The sequence below is a fragment of the Pipra filicauda genome, unplaced genomic scaffold, assembly GCF_003945595.2.
Source record: "Pipra filicauda isolate LSUMZ 115617 unplaced genomic scaffold, ASM394559v2 scaffold32_size4067784_pilon, whole genome shotgun sequence".
In the NCBI taxonomy this organism is placed as follows: Eukaryota; Metazoa; Chordata; class Aves; order Passeriformes; family Pipridae; genus Pipra; species Pipra filicauda.
In genome coordinates, this window is record NW_024104454.1 from 436,377 (window position 1) to 459,210 (window position 22,834).

The 22,834-nt window shown below is 39.1% G+C and overlaps 1 protein-coding gene across 1 annotated transcript; it reads right to left on the minus strand.

Annotated features, from left to right (window-relative positions):
* Positions 1-950: 950 nt before the first annotated feature.
* Positions 951-16,146, minus strand: ELF5 (E74 like ETS transcription factor 5). The gene is given in 7 exon segments (XM_027732628.2): positions 951-1,321; positions 1,943-2,138; positions 3,733-3,849; positions 6,118-6,351; positions 12,754-12,880; positions 15,861-15,985; positions 16,128-16,146. Coding segments are annotated over 5 exon segments (768 nt in total). The 5' UTR covers positions 12,878-12,880; positions 15,861-15,985; positions 16,128-16,146; the 3' UTR covers positions 951-1,224.
* Between the last annotated feature and the right edge of the window lie 6,688 nt (positions 16,147-22,834).

A 22,834-nucleotide genomic window follows, 5' to 3' on the forward strand; every position in this document is an offset into this window, starting at 1 on the left:
AACTACCAAATGACTATGATGCTTTCAAAAAACACAATTGAATTTTCACATATCATCCTTCATTCTAACCAATTTACTTATTGTAAAGTTAAGGTAGGGAGCACCTGAGGGCACTTACTGCATGTTAATTTTTATTGGTATATGTAAAACTGTATGTCATAGGCTGCTTTGAAGAATTAAACATATGGTTGTATAGATGTGGGCGAAAGTTCTATAAAAACCTTGCCACAAATAATAATTTGCATTTCAAAATTAATCTACTTCAGCAAATGCTTATATTCTTTCCAGAACTGCTTCTTCCAAATGCAAAAGTCACATGAATTCACCTTCATGCGGGTTAATAGAAGAAAAATTCAAACTTCTGTGCATACAAAGTTGCAAAAAGTGACCTTGGATTTCACAGGAGTTAATATTTCCATCAAAATTCTTTATAATAAAAATTATATTAATTCTGCTATATAACAGAATTGATATCATGTGAACAATGGTAACTCACCAATACAGCACAAAGAACAGTGATAAATAATTGCAGTGAACTCCTTTTTGGCTCAAAAAACTAAATATACCAAGTATATATAGGTTAATATAATTGCATAGATGACATCAATAGGCAAGGAAGATAGCTGCTTGATAAATAATTCAGAATAGTCTTTTTTCTTTGTTAACTTAGTTGACTGAACCAGTTAAATCCAGATAAATATAGAGGACTGAATTGCTCATTTTGAACAACATATTGAATTCTAGCATATCTGAGAAATGCAATGGTTTAGGGTATATTGGATAAGAAAAGTGTTTTTCTTATGAAATGAAGGAAAATTTTCTGTGTTACTCCAAAGTATAGGAACCTAACTGGAAGATGTACCTAAACAATTTCTTTTAAATGGCAGTGAAACTGGGCAGAATTTAATACTTCCCAGTGGACATACTGGCTAAGACAGAGAGAGGCAGGGAGTGTTGAAACATCAACATTAATCTTTATCTCTTGAGGAGCAGTAAAGGGGTACAAGAGATAGTGCTTGGCAGAAATCATGAAGGGGAGGACAACTCCAAAACTCAAGTGCTGTTTTTGTTGCTCTACTCTGTCTTTTGAAGCAATCTGCAATGAGTTCAACCAGACTGACAGAGGGGAGAGAGGGAGCAGAAAAACTCTCCCTCAAGTATCCATTGCAGCTTTATAATTCAGGATGTGGCACATTCTGTACTGAGAAGGAAACATGAGGCAATTCACATCTTGTTCTCCTGCCAACCATGGGCATGCTTTCCAAACTTGTACACCAGCCTTCTGTCCACTCATTCCAAAATGCCTGTTTTATAATAGTAACTGCAGAGGAAAACCAGAAAAGAAACAATGGACAAAGTAGTAGCAGAAGTCACAATAGAGAAGTTTTTCACGTGGACTTCATGACAGCAGAACAGTATGTGAATCACCGTGTTCTTTACAGTCAGAGAGCTCCTCTCTTTCTGTTAAATTGCTCTCAAGACTTTAAACAGGTTTAAACTTTCCCACATGCCTTGGAGTATGCCTTCCACTGTTTGAAAGATGCAAGAATTACAAAGAACTGTGATCTTCGATTTGTTGTACTTTTTCCCCAAGGTCATCACAGTTGAGAAGAAACCATCAGTGTAACTGGAACAGCAAAAAGAGAAGTTTTTGGGGGGTTGCTTGGCAAATGTAGTGTAACATGCTCAACTGAGATGAAGTGTGATTACTTTGTTGTCATCAACAGTTACAACTCTATACTGCTTTCTATTTAGCCCTATGGATTTTTTTCAGAAGCAAAGGAGGCCAGGAGCTATCTCATGACCTAAAGAAAAAACATGAAGAAAATAACCACCCACCCAATCCTTCCCTCTCACCCCAAAGTTTTCATAATAGTTATGAACAATGGATGCTGGAATAGAAGCCAAATGAAATGAGGGATACTGCTGCCCATTAACTCACCAGAGAGCTCTGTTCAATTTTTCATATGTCATTCTGTCATTTTTCTTCCTTTGTCCCCACATCTTTGCCAGAGCTTCTGATTTAACAACACGAAAAATGCCTTGTCCCCTGTCTTCCCATTTCAGGATACCACCATTTTCTTCAGGAGAAAGGAGCAGATCCCTTACAAATTCCCACAAGTGAGAATTCTGTAGGTCTTGAACAGGAGGAAGACAGATATTTAGTAGATGTTTTCTTATGCATGTTAAGTACTAAGGCAGTATTTACGGTACATTTTATTATTGGATTGTCATCCTCACAAATCAATTGCACTTACCTAAATGTAACTTTCAAAATTTTAGTTCATTGCCTTGCTGGAGCTGGCTTCAAATTATTTCCTCCAGAAAAAAAAAAAATATCCGGTCATGCAAACACCTATGACACTAGAATCTGGGTTTTTAACTCCAGAAATCAGTACATTTTAATGTCTTGCAAAGGTTATGTCGTTCATAACTTCTGTTCCATTGATTGACATTGTATTCAACTTGATGTTTTAAAAGCAATTTTCAAGGTCATTTTAAGTGTTTCAAGTGAAAGATTGTAACTAACATTGCTCGCCTTGAAAACAAGACAGGAGTATGAGGAGTTAGAAACCCTGCTTCCCAGCATTGCTAAATTCTGTTATTTCAACTCAGTTCAAAAGTTTGTTTGAGAATCAGAAGTGATACAAATAATGTGACTACTGAAAAAGCTGCTAGTGCTGTTATATGTAGAAATCACCTTAACTTCGGATTAGTCATTCAGAGCAGCCCTGCAGAGGACTTCAGGGTGCTCGTGGGTGGACAAGAGCCAACTCTGTGTGCTCAGAGAGGAGAAGGCCAAATGCATCCTGACTGCACCAAAAGCAGCATCACCAGCAGGGATGGTGGGAGGGGATTCTGCAAGGGAGGGGATTCTGCTCCTCTACTCTGCTCTGGTGAGACCCCACCCCGAGTGCTGCATCCAGGTCTGGGGTTCTCAGCACGAGAAAGAGATGGACCTATTAGAACTGGTCCAGTGGAGGACCACCAAGATGATTAGAGGGCTGGAGCACCTCTCTTATGAAGACAGGCTGAGACAGCTGGGATTGTTCAGCCCAGAGAAGAGAAGGCCTTGGGGAGACCTCATTGTGGCCTTCTGGTACCTTAAGGGGGCTTATAAAAAGAAGGGAGGGGGACTTTCTGTACGGGCAGATGGTGACAGGACAAGGGGCAGTGGTTTTAAACTGAAAGAGGACAAGTTTAGATTAGATGTTAGGGAGAAATTCTTTAGTGTGAGGTTGGTGAAGCACTTTACATCAGTACAAAAGAACAGGTTGCCCAGAGAAGTTTTGGCTGGCCTCTTCCTGGAAGTGTTCAAGGCCAGGTTGGATGGGGCCCTGAGCAACCTGATCTAGTGAATGGCATCCCTGCCTATGGCGGGGGAGTTGGAATGATGTGATCTTTAAGGTCCCATCCAACCCAAATCATTCTATGATTCTGTGATTCTAAGTGAGTAATTAGCATGCAACTGCGTGTATTGCGGCACAACAAAACATGAGTTTTTTCTCAATGCCCTCTTCAAAATTCTTGGATTCTGCAGACATATGGAGTTTAGCACATGGTATTCATGCATGCAATGCACCCCTCCATGATGTGCAGTCAAAGAATTTCTTGGCTTAGTGCTGTGCAGTGCTTCTAAAATGTCAAAACTGCCTCAGCATTAAAGAACATTAAAGAAGCAAAGGCCCTTCTTTTTTGTTTTAGAAATCTCTCTCTTCATCCGCTACATACTGCTGATGTTTGAATACAGTGTTTCCTGCTGAATGGAGCTTATCATGTACAAATAAGTTTACTTACAGTCCTTGTTTGATGGCTTTGTTACTTCTGCATCATTAAAAAAGGAAATACCTAAAAGGGAAAAACATAATCCAGTGTTCAGTTATTTTCTTCACAAGACTAACTTATGACTGAAATCTAAAGCCAAGTCTTTGTCTACTGCATCATTGCTCGTGAATTTATCTTAGAACAGATGTAGAAAATACAGGCTGCAAAATGACGAAATAATTTTTCAACACATCTGCTGCAAAAATGATTTATCCTTCCCACTATGACTATGTTTGTGTTGTTTGGGGATTTTTTTTTTTTAACTTTTGGGATTTTCTTCTTATGCTTGGCATTGTGTCTGTATGTCTCTGATCTTATGATTCATGTGTATTGTTTCTTTTCCCTCTGGTCCCTTTGCACTTCATTTTTGCCATTGTCTATATGACAGCTTCTCTCCCTTTCTTTACACTTAGGTGAGTCTTTTTTTGTTCAGCTCCTTGTCCGTTGAAAAATACTCCTGCAATCTTCCCTCTCTCCTTTCCCTAAGCAAGTAAAGACCATCTCTATGGCTGAAAATCAGATTTTCACAAGGCTGGGAGTTGTCTGCTTTTTTAGAACAGTATCATCTTTTAAATGAGTATTTACATTCACAACACATAAACAAATGCATTGCATGTACAAATCTGCATTCAAGAAACTTAACTCATGCTGTGAGTGTGGCATACAAAATTAGGAAAAGCTAGACTTAAGCCTGCTTGTGCAGCCATAGTTTGGTCATTAAGTATGCTGTAGTAATGTCTTGCATTACTGGGCCACATACTGTCTTTCCTCACAGGTCTGATGCAATTTATAAGGTGGATATGCATGAGCATATGTATTTCGTTCGCTGCCAAGTGTTCTATCTCTTTACTGACTATAAAAAAATAATTTTCTTAATGAGATTTTCTTCACAGCTCTGAATTCTTTAATTCCCTTAATAACATCCTTATCTCCTGCATTTAATAATTGCTTTCTGAATGGCCTCTCTGACATGATATATGAACACTAACTGGGTGGAAGAAAGTGATGCCAGTCAGTCCCACAGAGCAGTTCCAACCTAAACCAAAGAGCTGTTTTGTTCTTGTGACAATCTCTAGTCTCTCTTATCTCTCCTAGTCTTACCTGTCCTACTGATGTCTCAGTCACTGTACAACCTTGCTTCATTTTGATAAAGCTTATCCACATATTTTCTTAAGCATCTCCTTTTCTCTGGTCTTCCCAGTCTCTCAGAGATCCTGTTTCAGCTTCAGCCTGCCCTTCCCTGTTTGCTGGGTACCCAGGTCATCCTCTACTGCTGCATTCTGCCTTGCCACCTCTCTCCCCACTTGGCAGTTCAAAAGTAGGCAGTGGACCAGGGAGGGATGGATAAATCCCAGCACATGGTGAGTAAGCAGCTGTTCACCATTGGGAGCCGCTGGCAGTGTCAGCTACCACAAGGTCCTCCAGGACTTTCATGCCTAAGTTTTTAATCCTTTTTCAGCAGTCACGTAACTCCAGTTTGGTCAAATACTCCCCTAAGCCAGAGAAGGCTTGAGCCATTGAGGGCTTCAAGGAGCTAAAATGCTCCTCAGTTTCTCATTGCAGGGGCACAAGGAAATGACATTCTGAATTTCCCTGCTTAGTGGAAACTCCTTTGTTCACATCATCACAATGAACCTGGGTACAATTGCCCTAGTTAGGCATACACACTAATCTTTGGCGGGCATGACTGTAGAGAAAGAGTATCTGCAGCAGAAATTTCACTTCTATTTCACTTATTCTAAACTACCAATAACTTAGTTTTTGAACCTCGACTCATTTAAGCATTAATAAGTCTTCTAAGACAAGGACAGTATATGAAAAGTGTTTTCATTCAAGACCATCATTAAGCATACTATTAATAAGGTGCATACTGCAGTGATAATAACCTCATCAAACAAAACTTCTTGCTTACTTTTTAAGAAGCAAAGCAATCTTCACTACTTTGAGTTACAGGAATAACAATGTGTTATGTCTTTCTATATCCCGTCAGGATGTAGACTTCCCTTGGATCATTCAGGTTGACCAGTTTTAGTAGAAAACCAAAGGAGAGAGAAGTGCTCGTGGGTATTTAGAGATTTGACTGGCACACAGAGTTGTGCCTGGTCTATGTGTGATTGTGAGGCCTAAGGTAGCAGGAAGATTTTCTGCCTGCCATATTTCTGTGTACTCCTCGTGCAGTATCTAAGTGGCCTCTGTACTGTGCCTTTTTTCAGTGCTCGAGAACGTGGATCTCACATTTTCTTTTAGTGTGAAACACACAAAAATTCAGCGCTTTATTTCTGGAACACTAACCATGCATCCTGATATTCTGTAAGATGAAATACAGGAATTCACCACAAATGCCTGCAGCTTCTAGAAACTCTTCCTGGGTCATGTTGCATAATTGCAAGCCATTGATATTGAAGTGGGGAAAGGAAATGCAGTTGGCATCTAGTTTGTACTGGTTACAGCAAAACTGCAACCATTCACAGACATTGTGCTCACTCCAGTATTCTGGGTGGATAGATGTCCAGAAAGAATTAGGATCTGCAACATATTTGACAAGAAAAAGGAATATTGCAATGAAAAATTCATGGTACACTTCATTTTAATAAACATATTTCAAACAAAACTAATCCTTCTTCCTTCTCCTGACTGCAGTTTTCCTTCCTTATTCCTCTCAAATGCATCAAGCCCTGTGTTTTGCATTTTTTGCTTCCTATTGTACAGCCCTTTGTATTTCATCTTGTGTGAGACATTTCAAGCAAAAGTGTTTACACGTGGGAAAAAAAGAAAATGTGCCTCTGAATACTACAGTCCAAAAAATTTAAAAAGTCAGAGTACAGAATTTGTGAGAATTGAGCACTCTGTAATATAAAGAAGTGATGTATTCCTAGACTAAAATAACTTCGGTCTTAGATGTGAAAATAGTCAAAGCTACCTAGTTACGATTTGTGGCAGATAGGTAAATAACATTAATTTATTACATTTTTTCTAAGAATTCCAGCAAGTTCTTTCATTTATTTAATCTAAAATAATGTTAATGTCCTCATAGGGAATATTTGTTTTGTTAGATTAGAAAATGAAAAACATACTACTCTGAAAACACATCACTGGACAAAGAGCTTCCAAGTAAACTTGCCAAGCAGTTGTAACCTAAAACTGCTTTGCCAATTAAATTCCAAATTTTTTTTAACAGGCTTCTTTCTGTCCTTAGCAGTGCAGTTACCAGGAAAATGTACAGAAATATGCATATATTTGCAATAATTTTTTCCCCTAGAAAAATGTATTACTGATCTTATGCCTAGGCCTGGTATGATAAATCTATATAATACAGTTAACAAGCATAAGCTGCAATTTAAACACTTTTTTTTTCTAGAATCGAAACACAGGCTCTTATTATTGAATCTCGTTGGGTATAGTGATGGGCACACTTTTTCAAAAACTCTGCTTTTTCTTTCCGTGAGCTAGACTGCTACATACAGGCAAAAGTCTGATCTTGCAGTCTCCTTCTGCTGGATTCATGTACAGCTACCTTTTTTGGGTGATTGTAAGAAGCAGAGGCAATGGCAAGGATATGTCCTTTCTGCATCCATTCAAATAACATTTAGTGAAAACAGAATTCAAGTATACATCTTGGAATCATTATTGTCATTCATTTGTTACTCAATTTTCTTCTATTTTTTTTTAAAGATGATTAGTAATTTCTCTCAGTTGAGATTCTTAAACAGTTACAGGGATCCAATCCTGACCCTTACTTTAGGATCTTTAAGGATTCTAAATTAATTTTGAATATATTATCTGTAATACTTATATCACTGGAATGGAGCAGTTGCAGAACAGTAAATAGCAAAAGAAAGGCAATCAAGCATGTGAATGAAAGTAATGTGTAGAAAACAGAAAAGGTTGAGTTCATTTTCACGTCCCACAGCATCTTACACTTGATCTGTACTTCACAGTTTCTTAGTCCAGTTACCCATTATTTATTATTTTATTTTCGAATAAATCCTGAATATTTGATTTTAGGGATTGCTTATATGAAATTGTAATTTAATATAAGTTATGATAGCACTGCAAGTCAAGTGAATAGCATCTGTCTGTCTAGACAGCCAGTTCAGAGTGCAAAATGATGCAAATAGGCTGGAGAAGTTTCCACAGTAAAATTAATTCGAAGGGCTTGAAATTGTGACAGAATAACTGTATTATGGATCTTGCATCCTGCATGGCTTCTGTAAAGTAATTAATACTTCTAATTACTTTAATTACAACTCCTAAAGGTTTACAGAGGAATTTGTGGTTGCTTTCATGAATCATTCCCATGCTATAAATATCTTCATATGTATGCACATATAGGATTAATGTAATACTGCATGCTGTGTTTTAAACCCTGAGACGCTACTGTGACATTGTAGCAAAGCCAAGAGGTGGGCAGAAGCTCTGGGTCTGACTTTTGGGACCCATACCTTTAGGATATTTGAATCCCAGATTTTATTCACCTCCTTAGTTAAAAGGAAAATCAGAGGAGCTTGCCATTGGATTAACTTTATAAGCCCTGCAGACTGAACACACCTGGCTATGTCAGAGTCTGAAGGCTTCTGTGGGGGAGAATGGGAGTGCTGGGAGCAGCAGGCTCACAGGCCTTCTGCCAGGTAAAAAACAAAAAGTTTTAAAATTAGGCTATAGCTCTACTGGAATCCCAACTTCAGAGGCTGCTCAAGAGAAGCAGAAAGTTGAATTGATCCTTTTCTGAATCAGGCATATTTTTATTTTTTTTTTAATCCTCTGCCAACAGCCTCCAGCCCCCCTTGGGAAAACTGGAACATCATCATGTCCTTAACTAGACAGATTTACCAAGAGATGGGTGTCCCTGTGGGGCTGGGCACAAATCCAGCCCTGTGTTTCAGGGGCTGCTCTGTGACCTGCTGCCACAAGCCAGTCTAGATCCTTTCCCCATATCTGTGTGCAATATGCAGCTGAGTGAAAAGGTCGTGGCTTCCCTTTTCTATCTACAACTTCCCTGTTCTATCTACAACTTCCCTTTTCTATCTAAAAGAGTGCTGAGTTGCTCATTTTTTTCCTATCTTAAGGCAATATGAAAGAAAAGCTGAAGTATTTATTCTGCCAATCCACAGGTACAGTGAATAACCTTGAAATACTTTGGCCATTGGGCTTGAAACTTTGACTTTGTTTTGATAAATATCATCTTCTCTGGTAGGATTTGTATTGTCATATAAATGACACAGCATGTTTCATTCATGGAACAGCACTCATGTAGTCCAGTTTCTGTGTTTCCTTTGGTTCTGGAAAGGTTCAAATCATTCTTTTTAAATATGCTATGGCCCCTTGAAGTACTATTGTATATGACGAGCACTTTAAAGGTGCTGACACCAACACCTCACCTTCACATGTGCTCATGCCTTTTCTACCTCATATCAGAGTAAAGAATTCAGGGAGCTTTCCTGTCTTGTAAATGATGAACATGATCAAGGTATTATGCCACTAAGGAGGGAAAGATCAGCCAAAGACATAGACTCTATGAAAGATTTCAGGGTTTTTTTTTAGAGAAAAAGAAAGGGGCAGGTAAAACTTCATATCACCATACAAAAACATAAGGGCCAATAGACCCCCTAGTGACAAGAACATACCAGAATTGTGCCTAAAACAGGATGATGATGGGTAGCAGGGGGTGCAGAAGAAAACACAGAATTCAGACCTTTTCCATTCCACCACTGCCTGTTCAGCTGCACTGACTATCTTATTGTACTTTTCATGGAGCCTGGGTTGGGCAGCTCTCAGAGAATAGCATCTCTTGACATAATATTCCCAGACTACAGAGCTTGTTCAGTCAAGAGACTTGATTGAAGTTCCCTAGCTAAAGTGACACCTCTAAAATGACTCTCCTACTTTGTAGGAGATGTGGTTTTATTGGTGGTGACAAGTGAAGCTGTGGAAGGCAATAAGTCTCAAGTAGGTTCAGGAATGTGTGCCAAATGAAAGACAGCTGTCCAGACTTTTCCAGGGATATATTGACTGCTGCATGGCATATGCAGGCAAGCTAATACAGTATGTGTGGGAAAATATATGTGGAGGGAAATACTGCCATCAGCCAAAACAAAACTGTCTGGTCTCTTTATATGTAGTCCAGCTTTAATATAAGGTGGGCAGATCATTCCTATGTAACACGGTCCACCTTTTTGTCTGTTGGAAAAGACATTTAATTTAGTCATAATGTTTGAAATTTAGAAGTCAGAGACTGTGTGAATTTTCTGTATTATTTTGCCCTTTTCACCAAGGGCTGGAAAACATAGAGAAGAAATGAAAAATTACACAGTATTTTTGGTGTCACGAATTTTAATATCCTCCACTTTGTATTAAAAAAAATGCCCTGAGATACAAATGCTGATATATTCTGATAGCCAGAAAATAAAAGCAGTAAAATTACCAGTGTGGGAATGGAAAGGCAAACTAACTCTGTAGTTCTCCCTGTGGGAGCATGGGGGTGGCTGCACTGTCCCAGATGAAAGTCCCTCTAAGCCAGGGTCCTGTAACTGATCGGGCTTGCTGGAACTTCTTCACATTTTTGCAGAAAATATTTTAGAAACTTACTTTGGGCTCATACACTAAAATACAGTGTTCTTTTAGAACAGGACCTAAGCCTAGCAATAGCCTGTAAATCAGTTGTCTTCATCTGTTTCTTTCTAGACAGTCTTGCCATCACTTTCTCTTCTGTTTAACTTGAGCTTCTACTTTGTTTCTACCTAGCACAAAACAGGTTTTCAAAAGATGTTGGGATCACGATCCTTAAGCCTATTACTGTCACCAGAAAAAAGTGCAGGTTGAATGTTATTAGGCTGACCTACATTCTACTCTGGCTGCAGAGCAAAGTACTTTTCTGCTCAAGGGCTGCTTATGCAATGCAGTAGTGGCTTTATCTGTGTGTGCTAGACATGTTATATGTACTCCTTGGCTACTGTGGAAGAAATGATAAGAGAATTCAAAGGCTGGTTTAAATTTGATTCAGGAGAGAAATTACTGTAACCAGAAAGGACTCCTAGAAAGCCTAAAAGCATGAAGAATTGAGCAATAGAAAACATGTGCAGGAAGAAACATAGCTCCTGCCTTGGTCAGAAAAGGCTAATTACTTCCTCAGCTCATCTTTGCTTAGCAAGAGGCAGTCTGACCTGATTGTTGCATAAAGCTTGTGTCTTAAGAACTAAGGGAGCTTTTCACTTAGCTACAAGTGGAGTTCAACTTAACATGATTGCTCGAGTATAACTGCTGCACCACTGTTCATCTGGATGAATTCAGAGCTGGGCAGGTGTAGCACCACAGACCTTATACTGTTAACTAGTAACAGACCACAGTAAAGTTATATATTGTCAAAATGCCTCAGATGGGCTACTTTGCCTTTGGCAAACGTGTATATGCCAATATCAGAAGTTACCTTGGGATTATTTCAATGTCGGTGTTGTGGGTTTTGTATTTGGGGTGTTTTGTTTGTTTGTTTAAAGACATGGAAGAAGGTTGAATAACAGGTAGATCTTTAATAAAAGTCAAGGTAAAAGAAGAAGGGATCCAAAATTAACTTTGAATGAATCATATCAGGTATTTAAAAGTGCATGTTTAAATTTTAAAACAGACTGCTTTCTGTGAGTTTGGGAATTCTTAATGAAAGTTAGGACTGTATTCTAAGATGGAATGAAAACTAATATTAAACCAGTATGATTTTAAAAAAAATTCAATTCCTGCAGGGCTTTAAATATAACCATCTTGAAGCAAGAAGATTTATATTCTATTTCATATGTCAAACTTAGTGATATAGAAACAAAACACTATGTCCTCAGTGGTCATGGATTAGCATCATCAGGAGCCATGTGGAAATTACTGTTATTACTCAAAATGTGTCTTGCTAGGAAAGGTCTTTTCCATAAAACCACCAGTATTCTCATGTAAAAGAACAAAAATAGCTTCGGAAGAGAAAAATTTTGCATAGTTGTAATTTTTTCCCATTTCTAACCAAAAGTTTGGCTCATTAGCAGAGTGGGTTGTACTACCTCCCTTTTCAGAGCCTTTTGAATGACTCAACCTGAGAACAGAGAAGAATGCCAGGACTATTCAGGAATTAATTCCAAGCATTCAGAAGGGAGATTTCTAACAAGCAGTGCTTACTTAAACTTCTGAACAAGAACCTGATCTGACACCAGAACATTTGGAATAAATTCCTTCAAACGGATTAGGGATTCCCCACATGAGATGTAAGGCCTGGTAAAGCACAGGTTTTCCATATGCACAGTTAGAACATTGCACCCTTAACATTGGCAATTTCTGTAGTGGGGAACTCTTGCACTATTACAGATGCATTTCTACAGCTGTTCTGTTCTCTAGTGGCTTTCAGAATCCTAGTCATTGCCATCTAAGTGTGTATTTACCCAGTCTCCACTATTCACCACAAAGTTGCAGAGTGAGGAACCATAAATCTCCCAAAATAAATTACTCTTCCATTCTATAGCTAACGTGGTGTATTGTGGGTATCTTTTCAGTGAGAAATGCTGGATTTCAAACACATGGAGTAAACAAAAGGAGTCAAGAATCTGAAGCCATAGATGCTGAGCCCCTCATAATGAACTTCAATGGCCTTTGAAAGTTTCTGCTTGAATTAGGTGTATCATGTTTTCAAATAAGAGGAGAAAGCATCAGTTCAACACATTGCATGACAAACAAAACTAAAGCTGCTACTATTCCTGTGCACCTTTAACTATGACTGGTGATATGCTTGAAAAGGTCAGTAAGATCAGAGCAGACAATGCATATAACAGAAGGCTCAGCAGCAGTTTCAGAATCTGTAGCCTTTTTGCTGCATGATTCATCTAAAATGAATTGAACCCAAATCACTTTTCAGTTTTTGACATTGTACAATTTCTTTTTTTCTGTTGGAGCCTGTCTGCATACCTCTTTGATGATCACAGACAGTGTAGACATCTTCAGTTGTCCCAAAGAGTCCTGTCAAAGACATCAGGGGATCACAAACCATTGTGTTTGGCAGAAATGTGCTCTGAGTTACTGACTCCAGCATCACCTTAAGATATTAGTACTTTAGTTGAAGATGGAAAGATAATATTAAGGAGCAAAGTTTTAAGGCTATAGGCATTATTCCCTGGCTGTGTATGTATAGTTCTATGAGGTACCATTGCCCACAGTCATTTAAGCTTCAGCTGAAGTTAATGATGATCTTCTGAAAACTGCAGTGAAGGAACTGAGAAATTTAGAAAGAAGGCAGATGACCAATATACTACAGATAGATTTTCAGTAAAAATTATTGTAATGACACATTCCTAGGAACTTGATAATGAAATCTATGGATATAAAAATAAGAGTGAGCAATAAACCAATTAGAAACATATACATGATATTAACATTATGGTTCAATAATATCATTGGAAAAAAAGGTTTGAGCAAGTTCTCATACAAATGAATGAGAAAACATTGTTCTGACCATAAGGATGCTCACTTTGTCTGTAAGACACTGCCACAGTTGTCATCCACACCAGAGTGTGAGGAGATTAACAAAGTCTGAGAAAAAAATATGCTTTCAAAAGTGATTAGAAACTGAGAATTTATGTAGAAAAATGGTTATTCACTTCAGGGAAGAAGCTTTTTGCACAAAAAATAAGATTACTGAAGAACAAAGTGGTTACTAACTGGTGATATGAGAAACAAGTGTCAGAGAAAAACATGATCTATGATAGGAACTAGAGCAGGTACAGAAGAAGAGAATTTTTGCTCATTCCATTTTCTTATACATATATCATGCATGTACACATGCATTAATTTCCTCAGACTGGAATGGACATGGACTTCCTGCTGTTGAATAAATACATGGACCGAATTGTGGCTCTGGTCTTTCAGACTTCACACAGAACTGCTTAAACCAGTTTTGTCTCTTTTTTTTCCAGACCTAAACTGCTTCTGTGTTTCATAACTAATTTTATCTTGGGTAATCTGTAGAAGAAAGACACCTGAAATGTTTACTAGAGTAACATGGTCTGGTCTTAAAGATCAATGTGTAATTTAAAACTACTACAAAGTCAAAAAATGTCCAAATAGCTGTGTATACTGAAGAAATGGGAAGCATTCAGAAGTTTTCATGGTCTCCAGAGTTGTAAGAAAAAGCTGATCTTAGTCTAAATTAAGCAATGATGAGATATGGAACATGGAAACATTTGGGAGTCCCCTGAAATGCTTTGATACACTAGAATTCATATATGTGGCAAGGTAATACTTCAGGACACCACATTTTCACCTAGTCATATTATTATGGATGGAACACGGAAGGCAATATTTAGAGATTTTGTCAGTCTGGTAAAAACCTTCATTCTCTATGCGTTTCTGCCAAAGTATTTAATGTAGAATACCTCATACATACATATGTGTGTAATTGTGCATTTGGATGAACACTGTATATTCAGTGAGCAATGCAGAATTTTACAGAATTCATACAAAGGGATGTATATGAAACTGCAAGGTCTCAGACATAAAAAAATCACCAGAATTTAAGTTCATGATGGTCCCAGTCTTCTTTTTTTTCATTCCTCTGACTGAGTGGCCCACACAGGGGAAGATATCTATTTACAAACAATTTATGAAGTCAAACCAGTGACATTTGAATCAGTTCCAAGTTGCTGCAGCATATAATAAAAAATTTATTGAGTACAACTATAAAATATTTAATTTCTTTCTGAAATTGCTTTACTGTTTAATTCCAATACTTTAATGAGATGATACAGGCTTACTATGAATAGAATTCTGAAGTTCACAGGACCAGGCAGAAAGAAGTCAACCAATATTTACTACATTCCAAGTATATTGACCCAAGTATTTCTGAAAACCAACAAATTAGAGACTTACTCATGTTTATCATCTATGTAAAAGAGTTCCTGTCACTATCATCCCCCCAGTGCAATGAGCAGCCTACTGTGAGTATACCCTGGTGCCAACTCAGTGGGCAAAAAAAAACAGCTAAAAGCCAATTGCCATCTTGAAGAGAATAGAATCTCTCTGCAGATCATTGGAGAGACATGATTTAAGAATGATTGCAAAGATAACCTATTCAAAGTATCTCCTCCACTCTATACCTCCCTCCCCACATGTAAGACTTTCCATAAAGAAATGTCTGGAATGAAATTCAGAATCCATGAAACAAGGAAAGTAGATTTGCTCAAGGAGAAATAGTATCCGGGAAGATGGATGAACTGTTACAAGCAAAGAGGGGTATGAAAAAAATCCAAGGCCACTGGATTTAAAAAACAAAAAATTGAGAATGAGAAACTAAGAAGTGGAATGGCAGCCTCAGTCTCTGCTGAGGACTACATATGGGCTTGCAGGTGTGGGGCAAAGCTGCCAGCTTCAAATCCTACCAACAGGTTTGACCACATGCCTTACAGGCAGCAAAAACTATTTGGGAGGGAAAAATCCTGTTTTACTCATATGCAGTTTACACTGCTGCTCCCATATAGAGCTCTGGATGTTCCAGAAAAAATGTTAATTATTAATATCATTGAAAAAGATAATATATTTTCATGTATTTTATGCAAACAGGATATTGGTTTGAGCCATATTGAATATTATCTTACCGTTAGCAGGTGCTGCTTATGTATGCACATATCTGCTTGAATACACTTGGGGGACATAGAAATTGGAAGAGTCAATCAGGTTTTTTCAAACAACAGGAGAGCTTTACAGCTCTTAGTTTTACTCCAGCTGGTGCTGGGTTCACCGAATCTAGAAATTAGTTTTTACATTACAAACAATCTCTTTTGATTTAGTGAGACATGCCTAAATTGTTAACATATTAAAAGATGCTGAGGTCCATGCTTGTCTCCACCATTAATTCATTAAACCAAAGTCAACTGTTTATCATTGAGAAAACTGGTGATGCGCAAATGAGAATGGCAGGCAGTGCATCAGTTGAGTGTCTGATAAAATCGTCACAGCAAAACCGTTTTGGCAGCCTATAGCTCTTTTATAAACAATGACTTCAGTAAAGAAATGGAGCTTACTTTTAGGTAGGTGATTACTCCTTATGCAGCAGTTAAGTCCAGAAGTAGGTCTTGGGAGCAAGGGGGAGCAGGAGGCTTCGACAGCAGCACAGCCCAGAACTTTAGAAATAAAGCCACCTGCAGGACTGTGATATATGGAACACCTTAGAGACAGGTTGGTTTGGTTTTTCAAGTTCTTATACACACCCTTTCTGATGACAGTGATAATATATAGTACAACGTAGCCCAGGACCAGGGGAGAAACATTCTCAAGTACAGAAGGTTTACCTTTATCCCACATTGTGCTGAGGAGCCTGTGTCCGAATGGGAACGCTTTAAAGCATGGAGGGACCTTCTCAATGTGTGAAGGGATTCCATTTTATGGACTTGCTCATTCATACCCTGTTTTAAACATTGTTTGATGTGTTTTCTCCACAGGGCCGTATTAACCCCATTTGCTTGCATAGCCCAAGACTTGCCCGGGCTTGCCCAGAGCTGTTTTCCCGCCAGAAGTTGTTTACTCCCTCATTTTCCCGGTCATGCTGCGCTGATTGGCTGAGGAGTGCCACGGTGCGGGATGAGTCCCCATTGGTCCCTAATGCCCGACTCCTCCCAAGTTCCTCCTCCTTTCCTGAGTTCTCCTACCCTGTTGTGCCCTGAGATGTCAATCCCATGCTCCTCCCCTGTTACCAAGCCTTTCTGAAACAGACCCTGTATAAGTCCTTGCTCTACCTCAATAAAGTACCATTGCACCCTGATCTTCTACCTTGTCGGACTCCTTTGTGCAGTGTTGCGGTCCTATTCCCCTACCCACCGGACCGTGGCAATATTGTTTTTTTCCTCTTTCTCTAAAAGCGTTGATTTATGCAACCATGACTTACAGACCACCTAAGCACACCTGGTACGTGTAAGGCGAGTCTCATTAAGGCGAGTCTCACTCCTTCTTTTGTGACCTGAGCATGTATGAGGAGCTATCAAATTTTGTTCAGAGCCCTCAAAGCTGAGGAATTGGCATTCTCACCTTTTACATCTGGCAAAGACCAGGATGTAGAAAAGTGACTGGCTTAAAGTCATGCAGCAAACTACTGTGGGTGTTAGAGAAACGACAGTGCTCATCCTACGTCAGGTGAAATCTCTGTAGGGCTGAGCATTGTGCCTCTGAGACCCACAAAAACCTGCTGCGTTCTAGGCCAGATGCGGCTGCCTTAAGGTCTGAAATGATCATGAAGATATCTGAATGTTCATGGATAGGATGCTTGGTATGATTAGGAGCAGCAGACCAGAGATACCAGAGGCAGCAAGAATGAATTGAAGAATGAAATGGGCACATCTAACATAACATGATACTTCTTTAATATATAAATTAAGAATAGTTTTGGTCAACTAGATCGAAATATTTTTGTGCCCCAGAGCTCCATCGTAAATAGCAGTCTCTTGAGGGTGGCTGCACAAACAGCGAGAGTTTAAAATTTAGGCACATATGACACCTCAATTCTTCTGAGACATACTATTTCTAGTACTGAAAATATGTTGTCTTTTATACATTTTAGGTGGGCTTTCGACAAAGATTTGCTTATTTGCAGAAATTTGTGAACTAGAATTTTCTTGGAACAGGGGAATGGGGAAGGGAGAAGTGATTAAATGAGACAAATAACAGAGGCAGGAGCTTGCAGATTCCCTTTGGTTTACTTTTCTGCTTTTCTTTTGTACTCTCACTTCAAGCAAAGGCATTTACTTCTCCATGACTGTGCTGACAGGTGCCTCATAAGCTTCTCCCTGCTGCTGTCATGTGCATCTCATGCTAGTGGTGAGGCATGACTGTGGGGAGAAGCAACTCTGATGCAAGGTAATGTTGCATGGTGTGAATACAAGAAGTGACTCAGAGGGAGTGCCACATTTCATCTTCCCAGCGCAACAGGGTCATGCCAAGAAACACTGCTAATGGAGCTGGTAGAGGGCCACCCAAGTGCAGTGTCCCAGCTCACCATTTCAGAGCATATTGCACCAGGAGAATCACCTTCTGTTACACGAGATGGTGGCTGACAAACCTGACTGAAGCTTAGCCTGCAGGCTCCCATTTAGCAAAGCCTTAGCCATAGAGGACGTCTTCTTCCTTCTGCCCACTGCACTCTCCTTGCTCTCCTTTAGCTAACTAAATTATCTCTCCACCCTTTGTTTCTTTTTTTTCCTTTTTTTTTTTTTTTTAATTTCCTTCTCTTTTTACCTTTCTTCTATCTTTCTCTCTTCAAATTTCAAAACGGTAGAATGATGGAATGATAGAATTGCTTCTATCAATGGGGAAAATGCATTTATGCTGTGGCAGTCCTGTTGCAGGCAGATCTTTTCAGAAACCCAGTCCATAGTGCATGAGACCAAACAAGTAAGTTTGTGCAACAGCTTATCATGTTCTCCAAAGCAATAGTGTGATTTCCTGCAATGTGGCTTTTGCATTGATAAAGCGGCATATAAACTGTGGGATAATCCAGACAGGAAATTGTTGGTAACCTTGTAAACATCAGTAACTGTATAAATAAGGAGTAGCAGTTACTGCACTGTACAGAATGGATCTCAAAGGCTACATGAACATAAAGTGATAGGTATAACCCTAAGAATTGCACCACAAAAAAAAAAAAAAAGAAAAAAAAAGAAAAAAGAAATTTCCTCTTCTTTCTCTGCCACTTAATCAAGATATTTAAGGAAAATTCTCATTTCTCAAGGATCTGGGAAAAGTCTTTTCTTTTGATACAATCTTGTAGACATGCTTCTGCACTTATGAATTCACAAGTCAGCACCAGTCCATGCTGTGCACCTTGATTTACACAGAAGTACCTGAGCACTGGTGCTCAGCTCATGAACAAATGCCTGCAGGTTTAAATAAAATTGACTGAGCTCTTGAGATTAACAGGAAGAAGTTATTATTGGATTAGTCCATGACACCATCTTTCACAGTTTTTAATAAAATTGCCAATCACAGAACTTTTCAGACTTATTGGAGAAGTGCTGCTGATGAGTGCAAATGGACACTGAAAAATTACACAATGAGATGTTTCTGATCCAAATACATCACCGATTTTGACTGGCTAAAATGGACTTTGTTCACAGTCTATTAAACTGGCTTCATCTGATATTTCCTCACTTTATAACCTGTTATTATTTTTTATCGCTATCATCAGAGTGACCTAAAAGAGACTTTGACTTATATGATGTGGAAAGTGTGGGGATCATAATACCATAAATATTAATCCAGTTTTTTTTTCCTTTCAACTACAGAAGCAGAGAAACCTGATTAACTCTGTTTCCTCCATCCAGAACTGACAGATAACAAAAAACTCAAGGTCAACTCTCCTATTGTAGCAGAGGATGTTATGAACACACAGTATCACGTCTTCACCCCCGGACATGTAAATCCTCTAAATTGGAATCATGCCACTCTCCACAGAATAGCAGAAATTTCTGGGAGATCTACTTGGAAAAGTATTTATTGGAAAAAGACATCCTACTTAACCAAATGATGGATCAACTGAACTAATTAACCCTATTTTTCTTTTGCAGAAATGTTCCCTACAAATCCTGACATATATCTGAAAAATTGTATGAAAAACAGAAATCTGAAGGTTTAGTGGCATGCATGAAACATGTTAAATACTCCATTGCTCCCTTGGTGTGTGTCACCTCATGGATCACTGTCAGAAGTCTCACCCTGACATTTGCACTGAGGATAAGTTACAATGATCCAAAAATCTGAATGGTTAAGTAGAATGTAATACTACTGTGATATGATTTTGTTTTATATTCCTCGGGCAAATGGATTGGCACAGATTATCACGTATAGCTGTGAACTTGTTCCATGGCAGCCAGTGGGCAGTGCAATTCAGAGTAATAACCAGAGTCTGTCCCTGCAATTCAGAGCAATAACCAGAGTTTCCAGCTAGTGGGACCTTGGGCCAAGATGGCAGAACCTTGGGGCCACAGATCAAATTGTCCTGTACAAAGAGAGTAGCTTACACAGATTCTTTACACAGTTCCCCAAGGAGCTAAACCCTGTGGATCTGACCAATGGAAACCCCAGAATTTAAGATGTTGTTGACATTGCTGCACGCATAAAAAGCCTCAATATCTTCCTGCAATGATTTGCTGATCAGTGACCCTGGCAGTAATTCACTGTGCTTACCTTCTGCAGCACTGCGACCTGAATGTAATCAGACCAAACCATAGTAAACATGACTAAAATATCACATTTCTGACAGTGCCCTGGTGCTCAGCATTTACCAGCAGCAGGTACAGTTAGTTATCCAGGATTCTGCTGAGTTTTGTAGCATCTACTCCCACAGGTTTTCTCAGTCTCCTGAAAAGGTACAGATTTTCCATGTTTTGGGGGTCTTCTTTGTGCGTGTAATTCCATGTAGAGATAGTGCTATAGTGACTAAAGACAGAAGAGTCTATTAGTGAAGACAAGTGTAGGAACATGTATAAACAAGACTGCAGCATAGCATGAGTTCCCAGCATCTCTTCTGAGATGCCATTCCCTTGTATCCTAAAGACTGTCTCCACCAGACAGGGTGGGGTTCAAGAATGATGGAACCACTGACATCCTTGGCTTTATGTGGGATGGTCACTGTATGCTAAAGATTCACAGGCTGCACATTTTCTGCTCTAAAAAACTTTTGTGAGAAGCCAGTGTTGAATGTTTTTAGTATTAGAATTAAAAATGGTGACAGAAATACCAAGAAAAAACAAAGCCTGACTAGAGCCTTGGTGGTGAAGAATAGGCAGAGCTCGAGTCTTTGAGTTTGTGTGGCAACAGCACCTTACATTTGTAGCAGGAGATGGATTGGAATGGAAATATTGGTTTGCCAACCAGCCCAACAGCATGGTTTTGCCTTCTCTATAGATAAGGCTGCTTTGCTGGATTCACTTTGGCACTAAAAAGCCTTTGTGCACTTTTTAACTCAAGAAATTGGATTTACTACATTTTGGTAGAACTTGTTGTTTTCTCTTCTGTCTTCTGCTTGACAGAAAGGAAGTAGGGCCATAGACTTCCCACAGGCATTGATCTCTTAACCAGAAATTCAGATTACCAAGATGGTGAAATGGTTCTGCTTTTAGATCCTGTTCCTCTTCTAACTACAGTAGCCACCTCCCAGTTTCAGATGGAGTGAGAATTATTTTTCCTTATGTTACCAGAAATGAGGGTTAAAATGCTTTACACAACCTTCTGTTATTTTTTTTAAAGGGAAGAAAAATCAAGGGTGTGTCTTTGAAATTTGATGAGAATTCCCCTACAGACTAACCTCAGAGGAGTTAGGAAACAAAAGGGTTAGTCAGTCTGAGACATTTTAAGTATTAGAAAACAGCAGAAGAAATCAATTGAGTGCTATAAAAATTATCACCGCTTAAAAATACCTTTCATCTCCTAATTTACAAGGCCCATAAAAAAGGCAAAATAAAAGTGCCTATTTCTCTCAGAAGTTTAGATGACCAATATTCATGAAGAGGCCTGTCTACATAGGAGATCATAGAATTATTTAGGTTGTAAAAGACCTCTAGTGTCATTGAGTCCAGCTGTTAACACAGTACTGCCAAGTCCAGCACTAAACCATGTCCCTAAACACCACATCTACAGGTCTTACAAATACCTCCAGAAATGGTGATGCAACCATATACCTGAGCAACCTGTTCCAATTCTTGACAGTCAGTGAAGAAAATCTCAGTAAAGAAATTGTTCCTAGTATCCAATCTAAACCTCCCGTGGTGCAACTTGCAGTTGTTTCCTCTCATCCTGTTTCTTGTTACTTGGGAGAAGAGACTGACATGCACCTCACTACAACCTCCACATGAAAGTAAGGATCTCAAGCAAAAGTAAGTAAAGCAAGGATCCAAAAGTAAAGAATCTCAAATTTATTCTGACCTGGGAATGGTCATCTGTATGTGTTTGGTGCTATTCATCATTTGGTGCACCCTGAAATTTTTTCACTTTTCTGTTTAAAAACTGTGGGACGATATGAAAGGCTGACTTAAAGATATACATAGACACAACAGGTTTCTTGGTTTAACAAATCTGTATATGTCTTAGAACACTATATTTAATCATTCTTAAGTTGAGGCCAATTTTTTGTTCCTACTCATGGGAACTTAGAAGGGCTTAATTCATGAAAATGGAGCTTTAGATAAGTCTGAACAAAGTTATCCCTTTCTCCACATCTTGCAGATTCTGTAGCTTTGTAAGCTTGAGTCCCCCCTTTTTTTTTTTAAAGTCAATGCTCCCATCCCTGGAAGTGTTCAAGGCCAGGTTGGATGGGGCCCTGAGCAACCTGGTCTATTGGAAGGTGTTCCTGCCTGAGGTGGGGGGGTGGGTGTGGAACTTGATGGTCTTTAAGGTCCCTTCCAACACAAACGATTCTATGATTCTATAACCATAAGGTGTAAAAGCAATCCTCCTAAGCAAATTGCTGCAACTTAATGAATTAGTCCATGCAATGTGAAATTCCGTTAATTAGACAATTAAAAGAATATCAGCTGACAGCATGCCTATCTCATAAGCAGCAAAACACGTGGGGTCTTTAGGTGGAAGGAGAATTTGAATGTCAAATCCTGCATCCAGAGCCCTGGACTGAGGAGCAGTTTGCCCTGTGGCAGACTTGGCTGAAGCCCTCTCTGCTAGTAAAGTTTTGAAGATATTGATGGGTTTGGATGCCTCCAGCATGATGAGTGAGGCAGGATGACTCCGGGTCCTAGTGGGCCCTCGTCAAATCTGGCTTACCTGCTAACTCCTGAGCAAAGATCCTTTTTTCCGTCTGTTGCCAGAAATCTTGGTGTCATGTAAACTGATCTGTGATCAAAAAACCCCAAATTCTGCTGGTAACATCAGATTTGGAGCCAGATGAGGCTGTATGCATCTGTATGATTTTCCTATTTCTATCCCCATAGTTCCCTGCAGCTGACAGGATAGAGCACGCTATTTGTGCTCTAGATCCTTCAACCACTCAGCCAAAGGC